This window comes from Mauremys mutica, chromosome 12 (assembly GCF_020497125.1).
Source record: "Mauremys mutica isolate MM-2020 ecotype Southern chromosome 12, ASM2049712v1, whole genome shotgun sequence".
NCBI lineage: Eukaryota > Metazoa > Chordata > Testudines > Geoemydidae > Mauremys > Mauremys mutica.
Genome location: NC_059083.1, coordinates 14,317,726 through 14,334,169, shown reverse-complemented (window position 1 = coordinate 14,334,169; position 16,444 = coordinate 14,317,726). Strand labels below are relative to the sequence as shown.

Genomic DNA, 16,444 nt, shown 5'->3' with positions numbered 1-16,444 from the left:
CGGGCTCCCAGCACCAGCCGCCCCCCGGGGCTCGGGGATCTCGCCAGGAGCCTGGGAGCCAGAGTCACCGCAGCGGCTGCGAGTCACTTCCTGCGGCCGGGCCTGAGCCCAGCGCCCGCTGCCCGGAGCCGCCTCCCGGCCGCTCCTGGGTCCTAGCGCTGAAGGGTTCGCGCTGCAGCATCTCTGGGTCCGGCTCCTGTTCCACTCCCAGGCGCTAAGGTCAGAAGGGCCCGTCATGAGCATCTAGCCCTGGGGGTCTCACGAACAAATCTGATGATCTCAGAGTGTGGCCAGCAGCTCTCACTGGTGGCCCCTCTGACACTTTCCCCTATAATCCTAACTAACTTTAGGAGAAGCCAATAAATATACACAGAGGTAAGTCCCCTACTAGTGTGGGGAATTTTTCCGGCTTATTCACCACCCTGATAGAATCGAATAGCGAAAGGGGCTGAGTCCTCACTCCCACTCCCTTTACCCGGAAACCTGCCTAACCTCGAGGATTCCCCTTCCACGCTGGTGTCTGAAACCCAGACAGGGCTGGGCCCAAGATTCCTGAGGGGGCTTCACCCCTAATTTTGTTGTGATGATGCAGGACAGAGGCTAGGGTGTCGTATCCCCACTCTGGGGTGCTCTCCTCACTCCAGACGCATCCCTGATGTCACCACTCACCATTACATAGAGTTCAGAACCAATACGATTTATTAAACAGCAAGTAATAAAAAAAAATAAGGAAAAATGGGAAAGGGGAAAGGAAAACATGTCATCCCATGCTGCCCAGGGTCCCCCCTCGCTCTCCCCAGCTACTCACCACACCCCGCTCCAGACTGCTCCAGACCCAGCTGCCCTCTGCCTCAGTGCTTCTGCTGCTCCGCCTCCAGCCCAGTTCCGGCTGCTCCTCTCATAGAATCTCAGGGTTGGAAGGGACCTCAGGAGGTATCTAGTCCAACCCCCTGCTCAAAGCAGGATCAAACCCAACTAAATCATCCCAGCCAGGGCTTTTCTGGCAGGCAGCTCCAGCTCACACAGAGAACGAGCTCCTGACTCCCTCATTGGCCTGCCTGCCCTGTCAAAGAGGTTGATCTAGAGCCTTGGCTTCTCCCCATTTGCCCTGAGGACTAGTCGCAGGGTTTTCATTTCTCATCGGCCCTTCCTCTCTTTTGGTACTGGGAGAGGCCAACCAAACCCTCCCACTAAGTTTCAGTAAGGGGCCAACAGTCATAGGGTCAGGCAACTTTATGGGGTGTGTAAGCTCCAAAGCATCCATCAGGTGAATTATACATTTCTTTGTTTACCCCCTTCTTCCTGTTGGTGATGGACGGCCAGATAAGAGTTTTCTAACACCCACAGTCGGTCCTTTGTCATCTCTGAGGAGTTTGAGTGGAACAATCCCCAGAACTATGACATATTTCAGTAACAAAAACTTTGACATATGTCTGGGTTTCTATGAACAGATCCTCTTTTCTTTGAACCTGCTGAGTGGGTTTTGCCATAACAGCAAATGTCCAGGGGTGTTTCGAGAGCACAAGCACTGAAGCTCAGAAACAGCCCTGATTAGTCACCTTCCCAACTAGCCAATTGTCCTTCATCCACAGCTGATTGTTTGCTGCCAGATCCCGCCCACCCAGGCCCAGGCTCCCAGCCTGGGGGGGGGTCCCCCCTGAGGTCAGCGCTGACTGACAGCTGTTTCCACTGCCCTGCCACTCTGACAGCGGCCAACATTGCCCTCACCTCATGAGTACCAGCTTCAGCACCCCACTGCACCCCCTCCAGCACCCCTGACTCAACAACCCCCCGCCAGCTCCCACCCCCCATCAGTGTCCTCTTTTGGGGCACCTGGAATGTGGTCAGCCTAGCAACAAACATACATTAAAATCTCACCATTCTACATGCACTGATGTCATACGCATGTCAAGGGCACAATATTCAGCAGATCATGAGTTTTCCAATGATCCCTCACCAGGCACACTTTGCACACACTATGTCATAATCATACACAAGAGGTGAACATGGGGTGCAGAGGTTATCACAAGAGGGATGCAGTGTGGGGAGAGTGGGGCAAAGAAACTCTCTGTCATCCCAACACAGGACACGGCAGGACATGGGGAGGGCGTGACCGGACCGGCTGGCTATCGAGGGCCATGAAGGCAGGCAGGCAGGGAGAGGAGCCCCTCCCTCACCCCAGCCCAGGTCCACCGGAGCTGCTGGGGAGAGGAACCCCTCCCTCACCCCAGCCCCGGACTACAGGAGCTGCCACAGCTGGGGAGAGGTGCCTCTCAGCTGGCCCCGAGCTGCTGCGGTGAGAGAGGGCTGGGGGGTGTCCTCTCCCCACTGCAGTCTGCACCCCAAACTCATCTGCATCCCCATCCCACAGCGACACACCTAGCCAGAGTCTTCACCCCCTATCCCACAGTTCCCGCAGTCTCCGAAAAGCATTTGCATTCTTGGCTGAGCTCCCAGTGCCTGAAGGGTCAAAAACATTGTCGCCGGTGGTTCAGGGTATATGTCGTCTATTTTCCCCGCTTCCCGCCCCCCCGTGAAAGAAAAGGGAAAAAAATCATTTCTCACCTCTTTTCAATGTCACCGTATGTCTACTGGATGCTGCTGGTAGACGGGGTGCTGCAACGCTAAACAGCAGCATCCCCTCCCCGATGGCAGACGGTACACTAGGACTGATAACCATCATCATCACCCCGTGAGTGCTCCTGGCTGGCCTCGTTGAGGTCGGCCAGGGGCACCTGGGCAAAAATGGGAATGACTCCCAGCCATTCCCTTAAGTTTTGTCTCCTGGAGATTCAGTCCTGGCTGGAATACCATAGCAGCAGGAGGCTGCGCTCCTCTCTCCCCCCACCTTTTAATGAGTAATGGAGATTCTGTCCTGCCTGTGCTATCATAGCAGCTGGAGGCTCCTCCCCCTCATTTTATCTCACTAAAAAGTCAGTGTTTCTTATTCATGCATTCTTTATTACTTCATCACACAAATGGGGGGATAACTGCCATGGTAGCCCAAGAGGGGTGTGGGAGGAGGGAAGCAACAGGTGGGGTTGTTGCAGGGGCACCCCCTAGAATGGCATGCAATTCATCGTATCTGCAGGATATCTGGGGCTCTGACCCAGAGTGGCTGTGCTCTCTGGTTCTCTGGTAGGCTTGCCCCATATTCTAGGGCAGGACTGACTCTATTTTTAGACAAAACATAAGAAAGGAATGACCTGGGGAGTCATTCCCATTTTTGTCCATGCGCCCCCGGCCGACCTCAGCGAGGCCAGCCAGGAGCACCCATGACTGTAGCAGATGGTGCAATAGGACTGATAACCATCTCTGCTACCTTGCAAAGGCAAATGAATGCTGCTGTGTACCATTGCAGTACTGCATCTGTCAGCAGCATCCAGTACACATATGGTGAGAGTGAAAAAAGGCTAAACGGGCTCCATGGTTGCCATGCTATGGCATCTGCCAGGGCAATCCAAGGAAAAAAGGGCGCAAAATGATTGTCTGCCATTGCTTTCACGGAGGGAGGATTGAGTGACGACATTTACCCAGAATCACCCACGACAGTGTTTTTGCCCCATCATGCATTGGGATCTCAACCCAGAATTCCAATGGGCGGGGGAGACTGTGGGAACTATGGGATAGCTACTCACAGTGTAATGCTCCAGAAATCGACACTAGCCTCAGTACATGGACGCACACCGCCAAATTAATGTGCTTAGTATGGCTGCGTGTACTCGACTTTATACAATCTGTTTTAAAAAACCGGTTTCTGTAAAATCGGAATAATCCCGTAGTGTAGACATACCCAGAGAGTTTACCACAAACTTTCAGGAGACAAACAATGACATTATTACCGCCAAGTTTTGTCTAAATGTTAATATTCCTTTTTGATCTCTGAATTCACAGAATACAGCCCTAGACAGGAACTGTTTATTTCCATTGTTAATCTCTAACATGATACAGCTAAACAGAGACTACTACAGTTACCATCTTCTTCCATGTCTTTAACAATACATGGTTACCTTTCGAAGCTCTAGTTTATCTAACGAGGACACACTTTTCTAACGTGTCTCTAAAGGTTGAATCTAGGTCAATTACATGCAAATTCCTTAATACCTTCTGTCTCTGTGTCAGAGAAGTTTAGATCCTGTGTCAATTCTCTCATGTTTAATGAGGTGTGATCTCCGCGCGAAATTTCCCCATGGTCCAAGCACTTGTGGGGTTTCTCTCTTGTGTGGATTGACTGATGTCTAACAAGGACTGACCTCTGTGTGAAACTTTTCCCACAGTCTAAACACCTATGGGGTTTCTCTCCTGTGTGGATTGCCCTATGTCTAACAAGGTCTGACCTCCATGTGAAACTTATCCCACAGTCCATGCACTTGTGGGGTCTCTCCCCTGTGTGGATTCTCTGATGATTAACAAGAACTGACCTCCGACTGAAACTTTTCCCACAATCCAAGCACTTATGGGCTTTCTCTCCTGTGTGAATTACCTGATGATTAACAAGGACTGATTTCCAGTTGAAACTTTTCCCACAGTCTAAGCACTTATGGGGTCTCTCTCCTGTGTGGCTTAGCCGATGTCTAATTAGTTCTGACTTCCAAATGAAACATTTCCCGCACTCGAGGCATTGAGAAGGTTTCTCTCTTCTGTGGCTTCTCCCATGATTACTCAGGGCTGAGCGATTATTGAAGCTTTCCCCACAGTCCAAGCATTGAAGGGGTTTCTCTCCAATATGGATTGTCTGATGTGTAACAAGCTGTGATCTCACAATGAATCCTTTCCCATACCCAAGGCATTCATAGTGTTTGTCTTCCTTGGAATTTGTCTGATGGGTTGTGGGATCCTTTTCTCCTCCTCCACATTTAATAGACTCATCCACTTTCTTCCTTGGGTGGTTTCCCTGCAGCCTCTCTGACCTGTGCCAATTTCCCCAGGCTTCTTCGTGTTTGAAGCACTGGGAAAAATTCCCTTCAGCTCTTCCCACATATGTCCCCTGTGGTTCCACTTTTCCAGGGACTTCCTCATGATGATTCCCTTCCTCCTTCTCACTCATTGCCTCATCACCTGCTGGGAGAGAGACAATCCAGACAGGAGTCATTGTGCTGCGGAGAAAGAGGAATAGCACTGAGGGAAAACCCAGCTCACTAAATTTGGGAAAAATCAGTAATTGGATTCTGCTTCCACATTCCACACAAACACTCACAGGGAAGGAGAGACAGGAGGAACACTCCTACAGCTAACAGGATGGATGGAAAGCGATGAGCAATATCTGCTGACTACCGCGCCGCCCTGGGTAAGAGGAGGAAGAACTGAGGGCCCTTATTCACACCACATTTTTAGGATTCTCAACTTTTTCTTCATTCCCCAGATGATTTCTGAGTCAGTCCTCACCTGTGTGGTTGCCTCTCAGGCGCTCTCTTTCCTCGCAGGCCTGGAGATCCGGGACCCACGGCTCTTCCCCTCGTTCCAGGCGGGAGATCAGCTCAGGTTTGGGAATGGGGAATCCTGCACAGCGGGTGAAATCAGACCAGATCAGGGTGCATGGAGGATTGGGAGCGCATCTGTCACAAAGGATATTCTGTGAGCGGAACGTGTCCCTGTGCTCTGCTGAGGAACATGGAACCCAAGAGGACGGGAACGTGGTCACTGAGCCCCCTTGGGAGAGGCAGACCTCTGGGGAGGTGAGGGGGATTTTTACACTCTCACTAAGAGTTCCCAGGATCTGCACAGTCTAGGGGCCTTGTTGACTCACACACAGCTCTCACGTGAAACCTCTGCCTATTTCTAAGCCTTCCCAAGAAGGGAGGTAAATAAGGATTTTGGTGTCTATGGGAATCAATAGAGAAAGGACAATGAATGAATTCTGCCCCTTTGAAAGCTGGAGGGGTGGGGATGAGCTAGCATGGCCATTAAGTTTTGACACCATGTCACACTGGAGAGGGCACGGAGATGCAAGTCTCTCTTTCATGGCAGCTGTGCATTATGCAAAACATTCCCCTCAGATCTAACTGATCAGGGAAGAACCTGACCATATTCATACATACAAACTTAACAGCTTCTAATAACCGAGGAGACGGGAATCCCTTACCCAGCGAGGTCACCGTCTCGTAGTTCTCCTGCATTACGTCCCTGTAGAGGGCTCTCTGAGCGGGGTCCAGCAGAGCCCCCTGCCCCTGGGTGAAATACACAGCCACCTCCTCGAAGGTCACCGGCATCTGGAACAACAAAAGTCCCCCACTCAGCACCTGCTGCCCCAGCCACAATCCCACTAGTCACGTGGGAGGAAGGATAAAGAAATGGAAGCTCTGGGGCACCAGAGTAGCAGAATCCCACCCCCACCCTGCTCGGAGCAGGCAGGAGGCTTCAGGGAGTGGGAGAAGGTGAGAGCTCCTTGTCCCCCCAGCACACGGAGCAGGGCAGGGTCTTCTCATTTCCCACACGCCTGCCAGCCACAGGCTGATACGGGAAGCAGAGCTCTGAGCCAGGGACAGGGACAGGAATCCCAACATCTTCCCTGCATATTTCACAGCAGCCTCTGGCTACGGGCTCAGGGTCCATCCCTGTGCAGGGGGGTTGTGTCCTGTTTTTGAAATGGGCGAATGTCTCTCCCTCCCCATCACCAATGGTCCTACTCAGAAAATCAGTAGGTTTCTCACACCCTGACTCTTCCCTTCCTCTCTCCCTACCCAGCAGCTCCCTGAAAATCCCCTACCTCAGCTGGCTCCATCACAGCCATTTCCCTTCCCTGTCTCCTGGAAAATGGGCTGATCTGGAGCAAAATGTGGACCTGATTCCTCAGCGTTTCGGGGTGAGAGGGGCAATGGGGGAGATTACAGATGGGGCTTCAGTCCATGTCACACCCCGGTTCCCCCCAAGCTCTTTAGACGCTCCCAGTAACAGCATCTCTGAGCCAAATGCTAGAAAAAGAGCAGAATCAAAGGGGCCATTTTGAGGGATTGCCCCAATTTGCAGTGTAAACCCCTCCCTCTTAGCAATAGCCCGAGCCCTCTGGTGGCAACACCTGAAGAATGAGCTGCCCTGGACTCCCCCGGCAGCTCCAAGGGACAGGCAGGCAGAGGCTGATCCCATTGGCCCATCTGCACTCTCCCCTGGCCAGAGCCAGCAGTGACTCCGGTCTGTCTCCGATGTGGCTGAGATCTAAAACCTGCCTGGAAATCAGACCAAGACCTAGGCCAGCCCTGAACATTCAGGAATCAGAGCCCCAACAATCATGAGTTTGTCTCTGTTTTAAAAAATCCAGCATAAGCTGGGAGCAGTGTGTGTGTGTGCGCGGGAAGGGAGGGGGCTGCCTGTGGATAGTTCTCTTGTAACTAGGCTCTGCCAAGGAAATGTGACTTAGACAGACAGCAGTGTCTGTTACCCCTGTCGTACATCAGAACGCAGGGGCGGCCCTACACCAGGTGCCAAAGGCGAACCATGCAATCGGCGCCCCCAGCCCCAAACCCCAAGAGCAGATCCAGGCTGAGGATTTCCGTAAACTAGGAAACATTTTGCCCCTTTTATCATTTTTTACACATTTTCTTTTAAACAGAGGCATAATTATTCGGTTTGTCTGTCCACACTACTGTCCAACTCATGTTTCTGAGATCAGATAAAATAGAGACATGAAATTTTCAGAATAGATTTGTACACAAGAGCTAGATGATATTTCAGTCCAATTTCAAAGAAAAATGTTAATTATAATTTTTATTAGTACAAATCCAAAATCATCCATTACGCTAAACGCCTTTAACTGCCTTTACCACCACATCCAATAGAGAGAGAAATAAGAAAACTCTTCAATGAACTTTAACCTGTATTTAACAAAACACTGAATAAAAAAAACACTCTGTGCTCTTAAAACATGACTTTTCTTGCTTTAAGTTTTGAAAATTCAGACACTGGTTCTTTTAGCCTTGGTCTACGGCAGGGGACGGGGGGGACTCAACATAAGGTATGTAACTTCAGCTAAGTGAAGACCTGGATCGACTTACCGCAGCATCTTCATGGCATGGGGTCAACCGCCGCTGCTCCCCCATCGACTCTGCTTCCACCAGGATCGATGGCAGAGCAATCAGGGATTGATTTAACGAGTCTAGACTAGACACGATAAATCAACCCCGAATAGCTCGATAGGTAGTTTAGACATTCCCTTAGATCCAGTTTTCCAGCTATTTCATGCTCTATAGACAAATCTCTCTTGCACCATTTTTAAAGCAGATACGTTTTTATCAATTTTAACTTTGAGAAGCTACGTTCCCCACTAGCGACGGAAACTGGCAAAATTAAAAGAATGCGTAGAGTTATAAAAATGTTTGGAAAACTGTCTGTGAGTTTATTTTCACAAACAAACTTCAGTACTTCTTCAGGAGTGGAATGTTTCTTAAGTCGACATGAAAAAGTGTGAAGCTTCCTACACAAATCTGTAGCATCAACGTCTTTTGAATTTTCATGAGTCAATGCCGACCCCAGTTTTATATAAAATTCTCTTATCTGTTTTGCTGTTTCCTTTCCCAAGCTGTAGATATCACAAAGCAATCCAAATACAGACTCTAGCTGCTGCATGTGTTGAAACCTTTTGTCAACCAGGTGAATAGCAGTATCAAGGACTGCGAAGTAGAAATTCACTTTGAAGCTTTGTTTTGGGTTCTGAATGGGTGTATCTCATCCGTCCTAGGAAAACTGCTGTTCAGTTCATTTCACTGGATCAAGTCTCCTTTAGCAGCTCAGTAACATCTTATACCGGAGGAGAGTGGCCCTGTCTGAGCACTGCGATGCACTGGGCCTTTAAGGACACGGCCCTGGGAAATGGGAACTGAAAGCCTAGGAAAGGCGGGAGGAAAAGCTCCAATACCCCCCTACCCCCATTTCTGCAACCGCTGCAGCTGGCTCAGCCCATCCGGGGGAAAATTATCACCTCTGCCCCTCCCTAGTCCTGGGTTTCCCTCTCAGCCCTGCCTGGCGGGGCCTGTGCCCCAGTTCTCCCCCCTCAGTCCCCTCCACATGCCGCTGTCCCAGCCCCCAGCACGGCCCAGCCGGGCTCCCCCCGCCCCGCACCCACCGGGGCTGGCGGCAGCTTTCCCGGGCCCCGGGCGGGAATCGCAGCCAGCTCCGCTGGGAGCAGCCTGGGGCCAAACCTCCCCCTGCAGCCCGGGGGTGCCGGGGGGGGGCGGGTCTCTCTCACCTTCCCTCCGAGCGGGGCCCCCCGGGGCAGGGGCCGGGCCGGGCTGGGGGCTCTGCCCTGGGAGAGGCTCCTGGGGGGGAGCAGCGGGAAGGGCCCTGCTGGAGATTCCCCTCTCCCGGCTGCAGCCAGGGCTCCGGGCTCCCAGCACCAGCCGCCCCCCGGGGCTCGGGGATCTCGCCAGGAGCCTGGGAGCCAGAGTCACCGCAGCGGCTGCGAGTCACTTCCTGCGGCCGGGCCGGAGCCCAGCGCTCGCTGCCCGGAGCCGCCTCCCGGCCGCTCCTGGGTCCTAGCGATCAACCCGGCTCCATGCAGCATCTCTGGGCGCGTTACCAGCACTGGGTGACCAGACAGCAAGTGTGAAAAACCAGGAGGAGATGGGGGGTAATAGGCACCTATATGAGACAAAGCCCCAAACAGCGGGACTGTCCCTATACAATTGGGACATCTGGTCACCCTACCAGCACTGGTGCAAAAGTTGGAGCTGGCTGGGCTGGCTGAGCCAGACTCCTGGGAGAGAGAAGCAAAAGGAGAAAGAGAGGAAGTAAGGGGGGAGGGGAAGGGTGACAGCAGAAACCTACCCTCATATCCACCAGGGGGCAGGGCCGGCCTCAGGGCCTTTTCCCTTAGCCCCTGCGGGCTCCCCATCCTGCACCCCCTTTGCCACTAATCCTTGCCCCCTTCTGCACCCTAACTCCTACACTGTGCCCCAACCCCTACATTTTGCCACCTTCACCCCAACCTCTCCACAGTGCCACCTTCACCTTAACCCCTGCACTTCCCTCCCACCTGTGCCTCCCGCCCCAGCCCTGCGCTGCCTCTGTGCCTGCCACACCGCTGTCCTGCCCAGGTCCCCCCACCCCTTTATGCCCAGCAACCCCCATGCCCCGGGGCCTCCCACCCACAGACTCCCCACACTGCCCAGCACCCCCTCACAGCCCCCACCCCACAACTGTCCAGCCTGCCATATTCCCGAGGGCTTTCAGCACCAAAAAATTAAAAATTCTGTGCACAATATCTTAAAATTCTGTCCATTTTATTTGTCAATACCAGGGCCGTCCCTAGCTATTCTGGGTCCCTACACAACCCCCCTGGGGTGGGGGAAAGACCTCCATGGCGGGGGGAAGGCCCAGGCCTCCACAGGGGCGTTGGCTTGGGAGACAGGGAGGAACCACCCCCCAGCACGAACCGGGGGCACGGCTGGGGCCAGGTCTCTGTACTTCTTGCCACCGGTGAGTGTAGGCCAGGCCCTGCTGCAGAGCCCTCAGGAGCGGGGCTGGGGTGGAGCAGGGGCAGGAAGAGGCGGGGTGGGGCAAAGCCAGGGCAGGGGCTTTGGGGAAGGGGTGAAGTGAGGGCGGGGCTGGGGCAGAGCAGGGGCAGGGGTCCTGGGGAAGAGGCAGAGCAGGGGCTGGAGCAGCATGCAGCTGTGCAGGGCACCAGGAAATATGGTGCCACAAACCTCCTGGTGCCCCACATAGCTGCCTACTTTGTGGATGGCCCTGGTCAGTACATACATGTGGAGGCTCCAGCATGGCAGTGGGAAGCATTGGCCCCTGGCTGCATGGAGGTGGGAGATCACCCTGCAGCCTTCCCCTTCCCCTCCCCTCCTAGGAGAGGGACTTGGCAGTGAGATACCTCGGTGTGCTGGTCAAAAGGCCACAGGGAAGCATTTTACATGGTGGCTGGCATGTCAGCCAGGACCCAAAATAGCTGATACCAATGGCTGAGTCCAGCCCTCACCGGGCCCTTGCCTGCCAGGGCTCTGGGCCATCACCTCCCAAATGGCCTTTCATCCTCCCTAAAATGGAACATTTCACTCTCGGCCTGAACAGCCCAGCAGTGCTTGGGGTGCGCAGTGTAGTAAGAACAGGAATTCTCTTCAGGCACCAGCCTTTTTTTTCTGCCCTGATTCACACAGGGCTTGTCTACACCACGCCGAGTTTTAGCGACGAGGCCGTGTCCATACAGCCTCGTCGCTAAAAGCCGGCGTGTGTAAATGCTCTTTGTCAGCAAAATACTTCCAGCCCCACAAGCGGCGTTCGCGCTGCCGGCAAAGCTGTGTTCACACTGCCACTTGCTGCGGCAAAACTTTTGTCTTTCGGATGGGGGAGCTTTTTTAAGTACCCGGGAAAGACAAAAGCTTTGTCGACAACGTGGCAGCGTAGACAAGCCCATACCTGGTTGCCACACACGGCTCTGTGGGGCCGTACTGGGGATAACTCGGCACCCGCTTTCAACAGTGCCGGCCAAGCCGCATTTGAAGAGTGGCTCTTGGTTAGGATGATTTAAGGCAGTTTTTAAAGGTCTTTCCCATAGGTGAGGCAGCATGTGCTGCATTCTTGAAGGGCCCTTTAAAATCCCAATTCACTAGGGTGACCGGATGAGAGACGTGAAATACTGGGACGCGGGCAGGGTGGGGGGGTGCTGGCAGAGCTAAAAAAAACCCCAAGAGCTGGCGGCGGAGGAAAAAACTAAAGCAAAAGTGCCGCCGGAGCATAGCACTCACCGGCTGAGCACCCACCGGCAGCTCCACCCCGCACTTCCCTGCACCAGCTCCCCTCCGCTGCGCCTCCACCTCCCCTGAGCTGGCTGCCGCGTCCTGCTTCTCCCCCTTCCCTCCAGTGCTTGCGCTGCCAGACAGCTGATTAGCGCAAGCCTGGGAGGGAGGGGTGAGGAGGGGGAGGAATGTGGCATCCTTGGGGAAGAGGCAGGGCCAGGGCGGGGATTTGAGGAGGGATCCAATGGGGCAGTGAGGGGGCAGGGCTGGGGGCGGGGCAAGGGCGGGAATTTGGGGAGGGATCCAATGGGAGAGGGAGGGGTGGTGCCAGGGCGGGTGTGCAAGAGCAAAATATCGGGACAATTCGCATCCTGACTGATGTTCAGTTGGGACGTGGGACAAACAAGTACATATCGGGACAGTGCTGATAAAATCAGGACGTCTGGTCACCCTGCACTCGACTCTACACTGTTTAGGACTCTACCTCATTCAAACTGTTTCCAGCTGGAGAGACAGAGCTACAGATACTTGGATCCTCAAGAAAATAAAACAAACCATGTCCCTTTCCCCTAAATAAAAGTGTTCAGCTACTCCAGCCTTCTTAAGAGTGAATCCATCTTCTTCCCCAGCTAACAGGTCGCTCCCTCCCTTGCACTCTGCAGCCCTGATTGCTGCTTTTCTGCTCAAGGTACAACCATAGGCACTGACTCCGTGGGTGCTCTGGGGCTGGGGCACTCATGGGGAAAAATTGGTGGGTGCTCTGCACCCACTGGCAGCTCCCCGGCCCACCCCCTGACCCCAGCTCACCTCCACCTCTGCTCCACTTCTGCCTCCTCCTCTGAGCATCCTGCGGCTCCGCTTCTCCGCCCAGCTCCCAGCGCGTGCTGCTGCAAAACAGCTGTTTCATGGCAACAAGTGCTGGGAAGGAGGGGGGAAGAGGTGGGGCTGGGGCATGGATTTGGGGAAGGAGTCCAATAGGGGCAGGGAGGGGGTGGAGTTGGGGCAGGGACTTTGGGACAGGTGTTGGAATGGGGATGTGGTGGGGGGGCAGTGGTGGAATTGGGGTTGGGCCAGGGGGGGTTGAGCACTGGACTGTTGAACTGCTTAATTCTCCATCTCAAGGCATGTTTTACACTGCTTCCCAGAGTGAATAAAAATGAATGACATTAAAAAAAAAATCAAGAAAATCAGATTTCTGTTATTTAAATTGGGTTATTTTTCCACAAAAACCCTTTTATCTAAAGATAGTTGTAATTGAGCTATAATGTATCTTAAAGATATCTCATCATGGAATAGGGATTGTAAATTCTAATTCTATAGTATGAGACAAATACACACGTCTTGTTTAAGAAAAGTTTTGTCAATGAGTTCCTAAAGTTCATACATTAACGACCCAGTCTTATGGAGATCCACAGGCTTCTGTACAGATTACTTAGGTTAATCTTTCTAGCTACCCAATGGGACTCAGTGCTCAGTCTAGAAGATACCATCAGAGAAAGTGGTGATTCACCCACGAAAGCTCATGCTCTAAAACGTCTGTTAGTCTATAAGGTGCCACAGGATTCTTTCCTGCTTTTACAGATCCAGACTAACACGGCTACCCGTCTGATACTTGACATCATCAGAGATGCTTAGTATTCCAGTTCTCAAACTGTGGCTTTGTGTCTCCAGAGGTAACATGCTTGTTAACAGCAAAAATGTTTTAAAATAAATTTTTATACAGAGGTGAGAAATAATAGACCTCACCTCTATTGTCCCTTTGCAAATGTGGGTACACAGAGTCAATCCCTTACCTCTCTCAAAAAGTGAAAAGTTTCAAAAAGTTGAATGAATAGAAGACTGCTGGAGGTGTAATAGATCTGGACAGGGAGAAGAAGTCCAGAGACACATGTGAGAAGCGTTAAAATATTATGTTTTCCGCAGGAAAATATTATATGTTTGCTGTTGAAGAAAAAAATCCAGAATACATTTTTATGTAGAAAACCATGATTAATCGCGTCTTCCTGACTAGTGATTTAAATCAAATCCACCATGCTGCTTCCCTGTGTGAACAACAAACCCCTCCACGCTCTGCTCACACACAGCCACCAGCTTTCAAAGTCACTCCTGGCTGCACTGTACTGAGTGTGACTTGCCAGACACTCAGGAACTTACCAAACGACACAGCAACATCAGCCACTTTTCGACTCCCAGCCTTGCGCCCCGGGAATGTGCATCTTGGACAGCTCAGTCTGGTCACTGGGCTAGACAAACTCAGTCATTAGTGGGTCACCCCCATAGAGGGGTCAGATTAGGCCACAGCCTTGTTCTCTCCAGTCAAATCCCCCAAACACTTCAATGAAAACACACAGGTCCAGACAAAACACTAACACCACTTTACTAACTGGAGCAAGGGGGTTTTCAGAGATTACAAGGGAGAAAGATGTAAAAGGTCAAAAAAGGTTAAAACTACAACATTAAAACATGCATTTAAATCCTACATTATACCAAACTAAAGAAGATGTGAAGCAAACAGGATTTCCCACCCGCTGTTCCAGGCAGTTCACAGTTCTGAGTACCCAGGCTGGATTTCCTTCCAGTCTTCGCCTGCCCTCCCCACTGCAAGGCCCCTGTTGCCTTTCAAACCATCTTGTTGACTTCTGTAAAGATGGGAGAGGAGAGGTGAAAATGGAGGCAATTCTTCCTTGTGCTTTTGTACCACTCTCCTCTTTGAGGTTCACCCCCCAGCTGGGGGACAGGCGACAATCAGTCTGTGGCCTAATTGAGGGTCCAGCCGTCCTTCCGGTGAATTGTAGATCTCTTGTTCCTGGCTCCACAGCTCTGAATGTAAGTCTAACATCGGTACCGGGCAAATCAGTGGAAACAACCGTTAAAAATAAAATTGTCTAACACATAGAAAAACAAACTATTGAGCAATAGTCAACGTGGTTTCTGTAAATCGTGTCTTACTAATTGATTAGAGTTCTTTGAAGGAGTCAACAAACATGTGGACAAGGGGGATCCAGTGGACATAGTGTACTTAGATTTCCAGAAAGCCTTTGACAAGGTCCCTTACCAAAGGCTTTTACGTAAATCAAGCTGTCATGGGATAAAAAGGAAGGTCCTTTCATGGATTGAGAATTGGTTAAAAGACAGGGAACAAAGGGTAGGAATTAATGGTAAATTCTCAGAATGGAGAGGGGTAACTAGTGGTGTTCCCCAAGGGTCACTCCTAGGACCAATCCTATTAAATTTATTCATAAATGATCGGGAGAAAGGGGTAAACAGTGAGGTGGCAAAGTTTGCAGATGATACTAAACTACTCAAGATAGTTAAGACCAAACAGATTTGGAAGTTCATCACAAAGATCTCACAAAACTAAGTGATTGGGCAACAAAATGGCAAATGAAATTTGATGTGGATAAAGATAAAGTAATGCACATTGGAAAAAATAACCCCAACTATACATACATTATGATGGGGGCTAATTTAGCTACAACGAGTCAGGAAAAAGATCTTGGAGTCATCGTGGATAGTTCTCTGAAGATGTCCACGCAGTGTGCAGAGGCGGTCAAAAAAGCAAACAGGATGTTAGGAATAATTAAAAAGGGGATAGAGATTACGACTGAGACTATATTATTGCCCTTATATAAATCCATGGTACGCCCACACCTCGAATACTGTGTACAGATGTGGTATCCTCACCTCAAAAAAGATATTCTAGCACTAGAAAAGATTCAGAAAAGGGCAACTAAAATGATTAGAGGTTTGGAGAGGGTCCCATACGAGGAAAGATTAAAGAGGCTAGGACCCTTTAGCTTGGAAAAGAGGAGACTAAGGGTGGGTATGATAGAAGTATATAAAATCATGAGTGATGTTGAGAAAGTGGATAAGGAAAAGTTATTTACTTATTCCCATAATACAAGAACTAGGGGTCACCAAATGAAATTAATAGGCAGCAGGTTTAAAACAAATGAAAGGAAGTTCTTCTTCACGCAGCACAAAGTCAACTTGTGGAACTCCTTACCTGAGGACATTGTGAAGGCTAGGACTATAACAATGTTTAAAAGGGAACTGGATAAATTGATGGTGGCTAAATCCATAAATGACTATTAGCCAGGATGCGTAAGAATGGCGTCCCTAGCCTCTGTTCGTCAGAGGTTGGAGATGGATGGCAGGAGAGAGATCACTTGATCATTGCCTGTTAGGTTCACTTCCTCTGGGGCACCTGGCATTGGCCACTGTCGATAGACAGACACTGGGCTAGATGGACCTTTGGTCTGACCCGGTACGGCCGTTCTTATGTTCTTAATGGCTGGCTGAGCAATTACTGGCCACTTAGCACCTAGCTGATCCCTGATTTAACAGAATACAGGAAACCTTTGGATAGCTAAACATAGACGACTATAGTTACCCCTCTTAGAAACATAGAATATCAGGGTTGGAAGGGACCTCAGGAGGTATCTACTCCAACTCCCTGCTCAAAGCAGGACCAATCACCAACTAAATCATCCTAGCTACGGCTTTGTCAAGCCTGACCTTAAAAACCTCTAAGGAACGAGATTCCACCACCTCCCTACGTAACCCAATCCAGTGCTTCACCACCATCCTAGTGAAAAAGTTATTCCTAATATCCAACCTAAACTGTCCCCACTGCAACGTGAGATCATTACTCCTTGTTCTGTCATCTGGTACCACTGAAAACAGTCTAGATCCATCCTCTTTAGAACACCCTTTTAGGTAGTTGAGAGCAGTGACCAAACCCCTCCCTTTCTTCTTTTCCATAGACTAAG

The 16,444-nt window shown here is 51.0% G+C and overlaps 1 protein-coding gene across 1 annotated transcript; it reads right to left on the bottom strand.

Moving 5' to 3' along the window:
- Positions 1 to 3,904: 3,904 nt before the first annotated feature.
- LOC123345497 (zinc finger protein 662-like) lies at positions 3,905 to 6,134 on the bottom strand. Its single transcript, XM_044982456.1, has 3 exons — positions 6,083 to 6,134; positions 5,386 to 5,499; positions 3,905 to 5,058 (listed from the first exon to the last, which is right to left on the bottom strand). The coding sequence occupies exons 1-3, from the start codon at positions 6,114 to 6,116 to the stop codon at positions 4,079 to 4,081; spliced, it is 1,128 nt and encodes a 375-aa protein (XP_044838391.1). The 5' UTR covers positions 6,117 to 6,134; the 3' UTR covers positions 3,905 to 4,078.
- Positions 6,135 to 16,444: the final 10,310 nt, after the last annotated feature.

Coding starts and splice junctions, on each gene's coding strand:
- LOC123345497 (XM_044982456.1), bottom strand. CDS start 6,116: ATGCAGGAGAACTACGAGACGGTGACCTCGCTGG. Junction 5,500..6,082: donor CGAGACGGTGACCTCGCTGG/GTAAGGGATTCC, acceptor CCCGCTGTGCAG/GATTCCCCATTCCCAAACCT. Junction 5,059..5,385: donor CCTGAGAGGCAACCACACAG/GTGAGGACTGAC, acceptor CTCTCCCAGCAG/GTGATGAGGCAATGAGTGAG.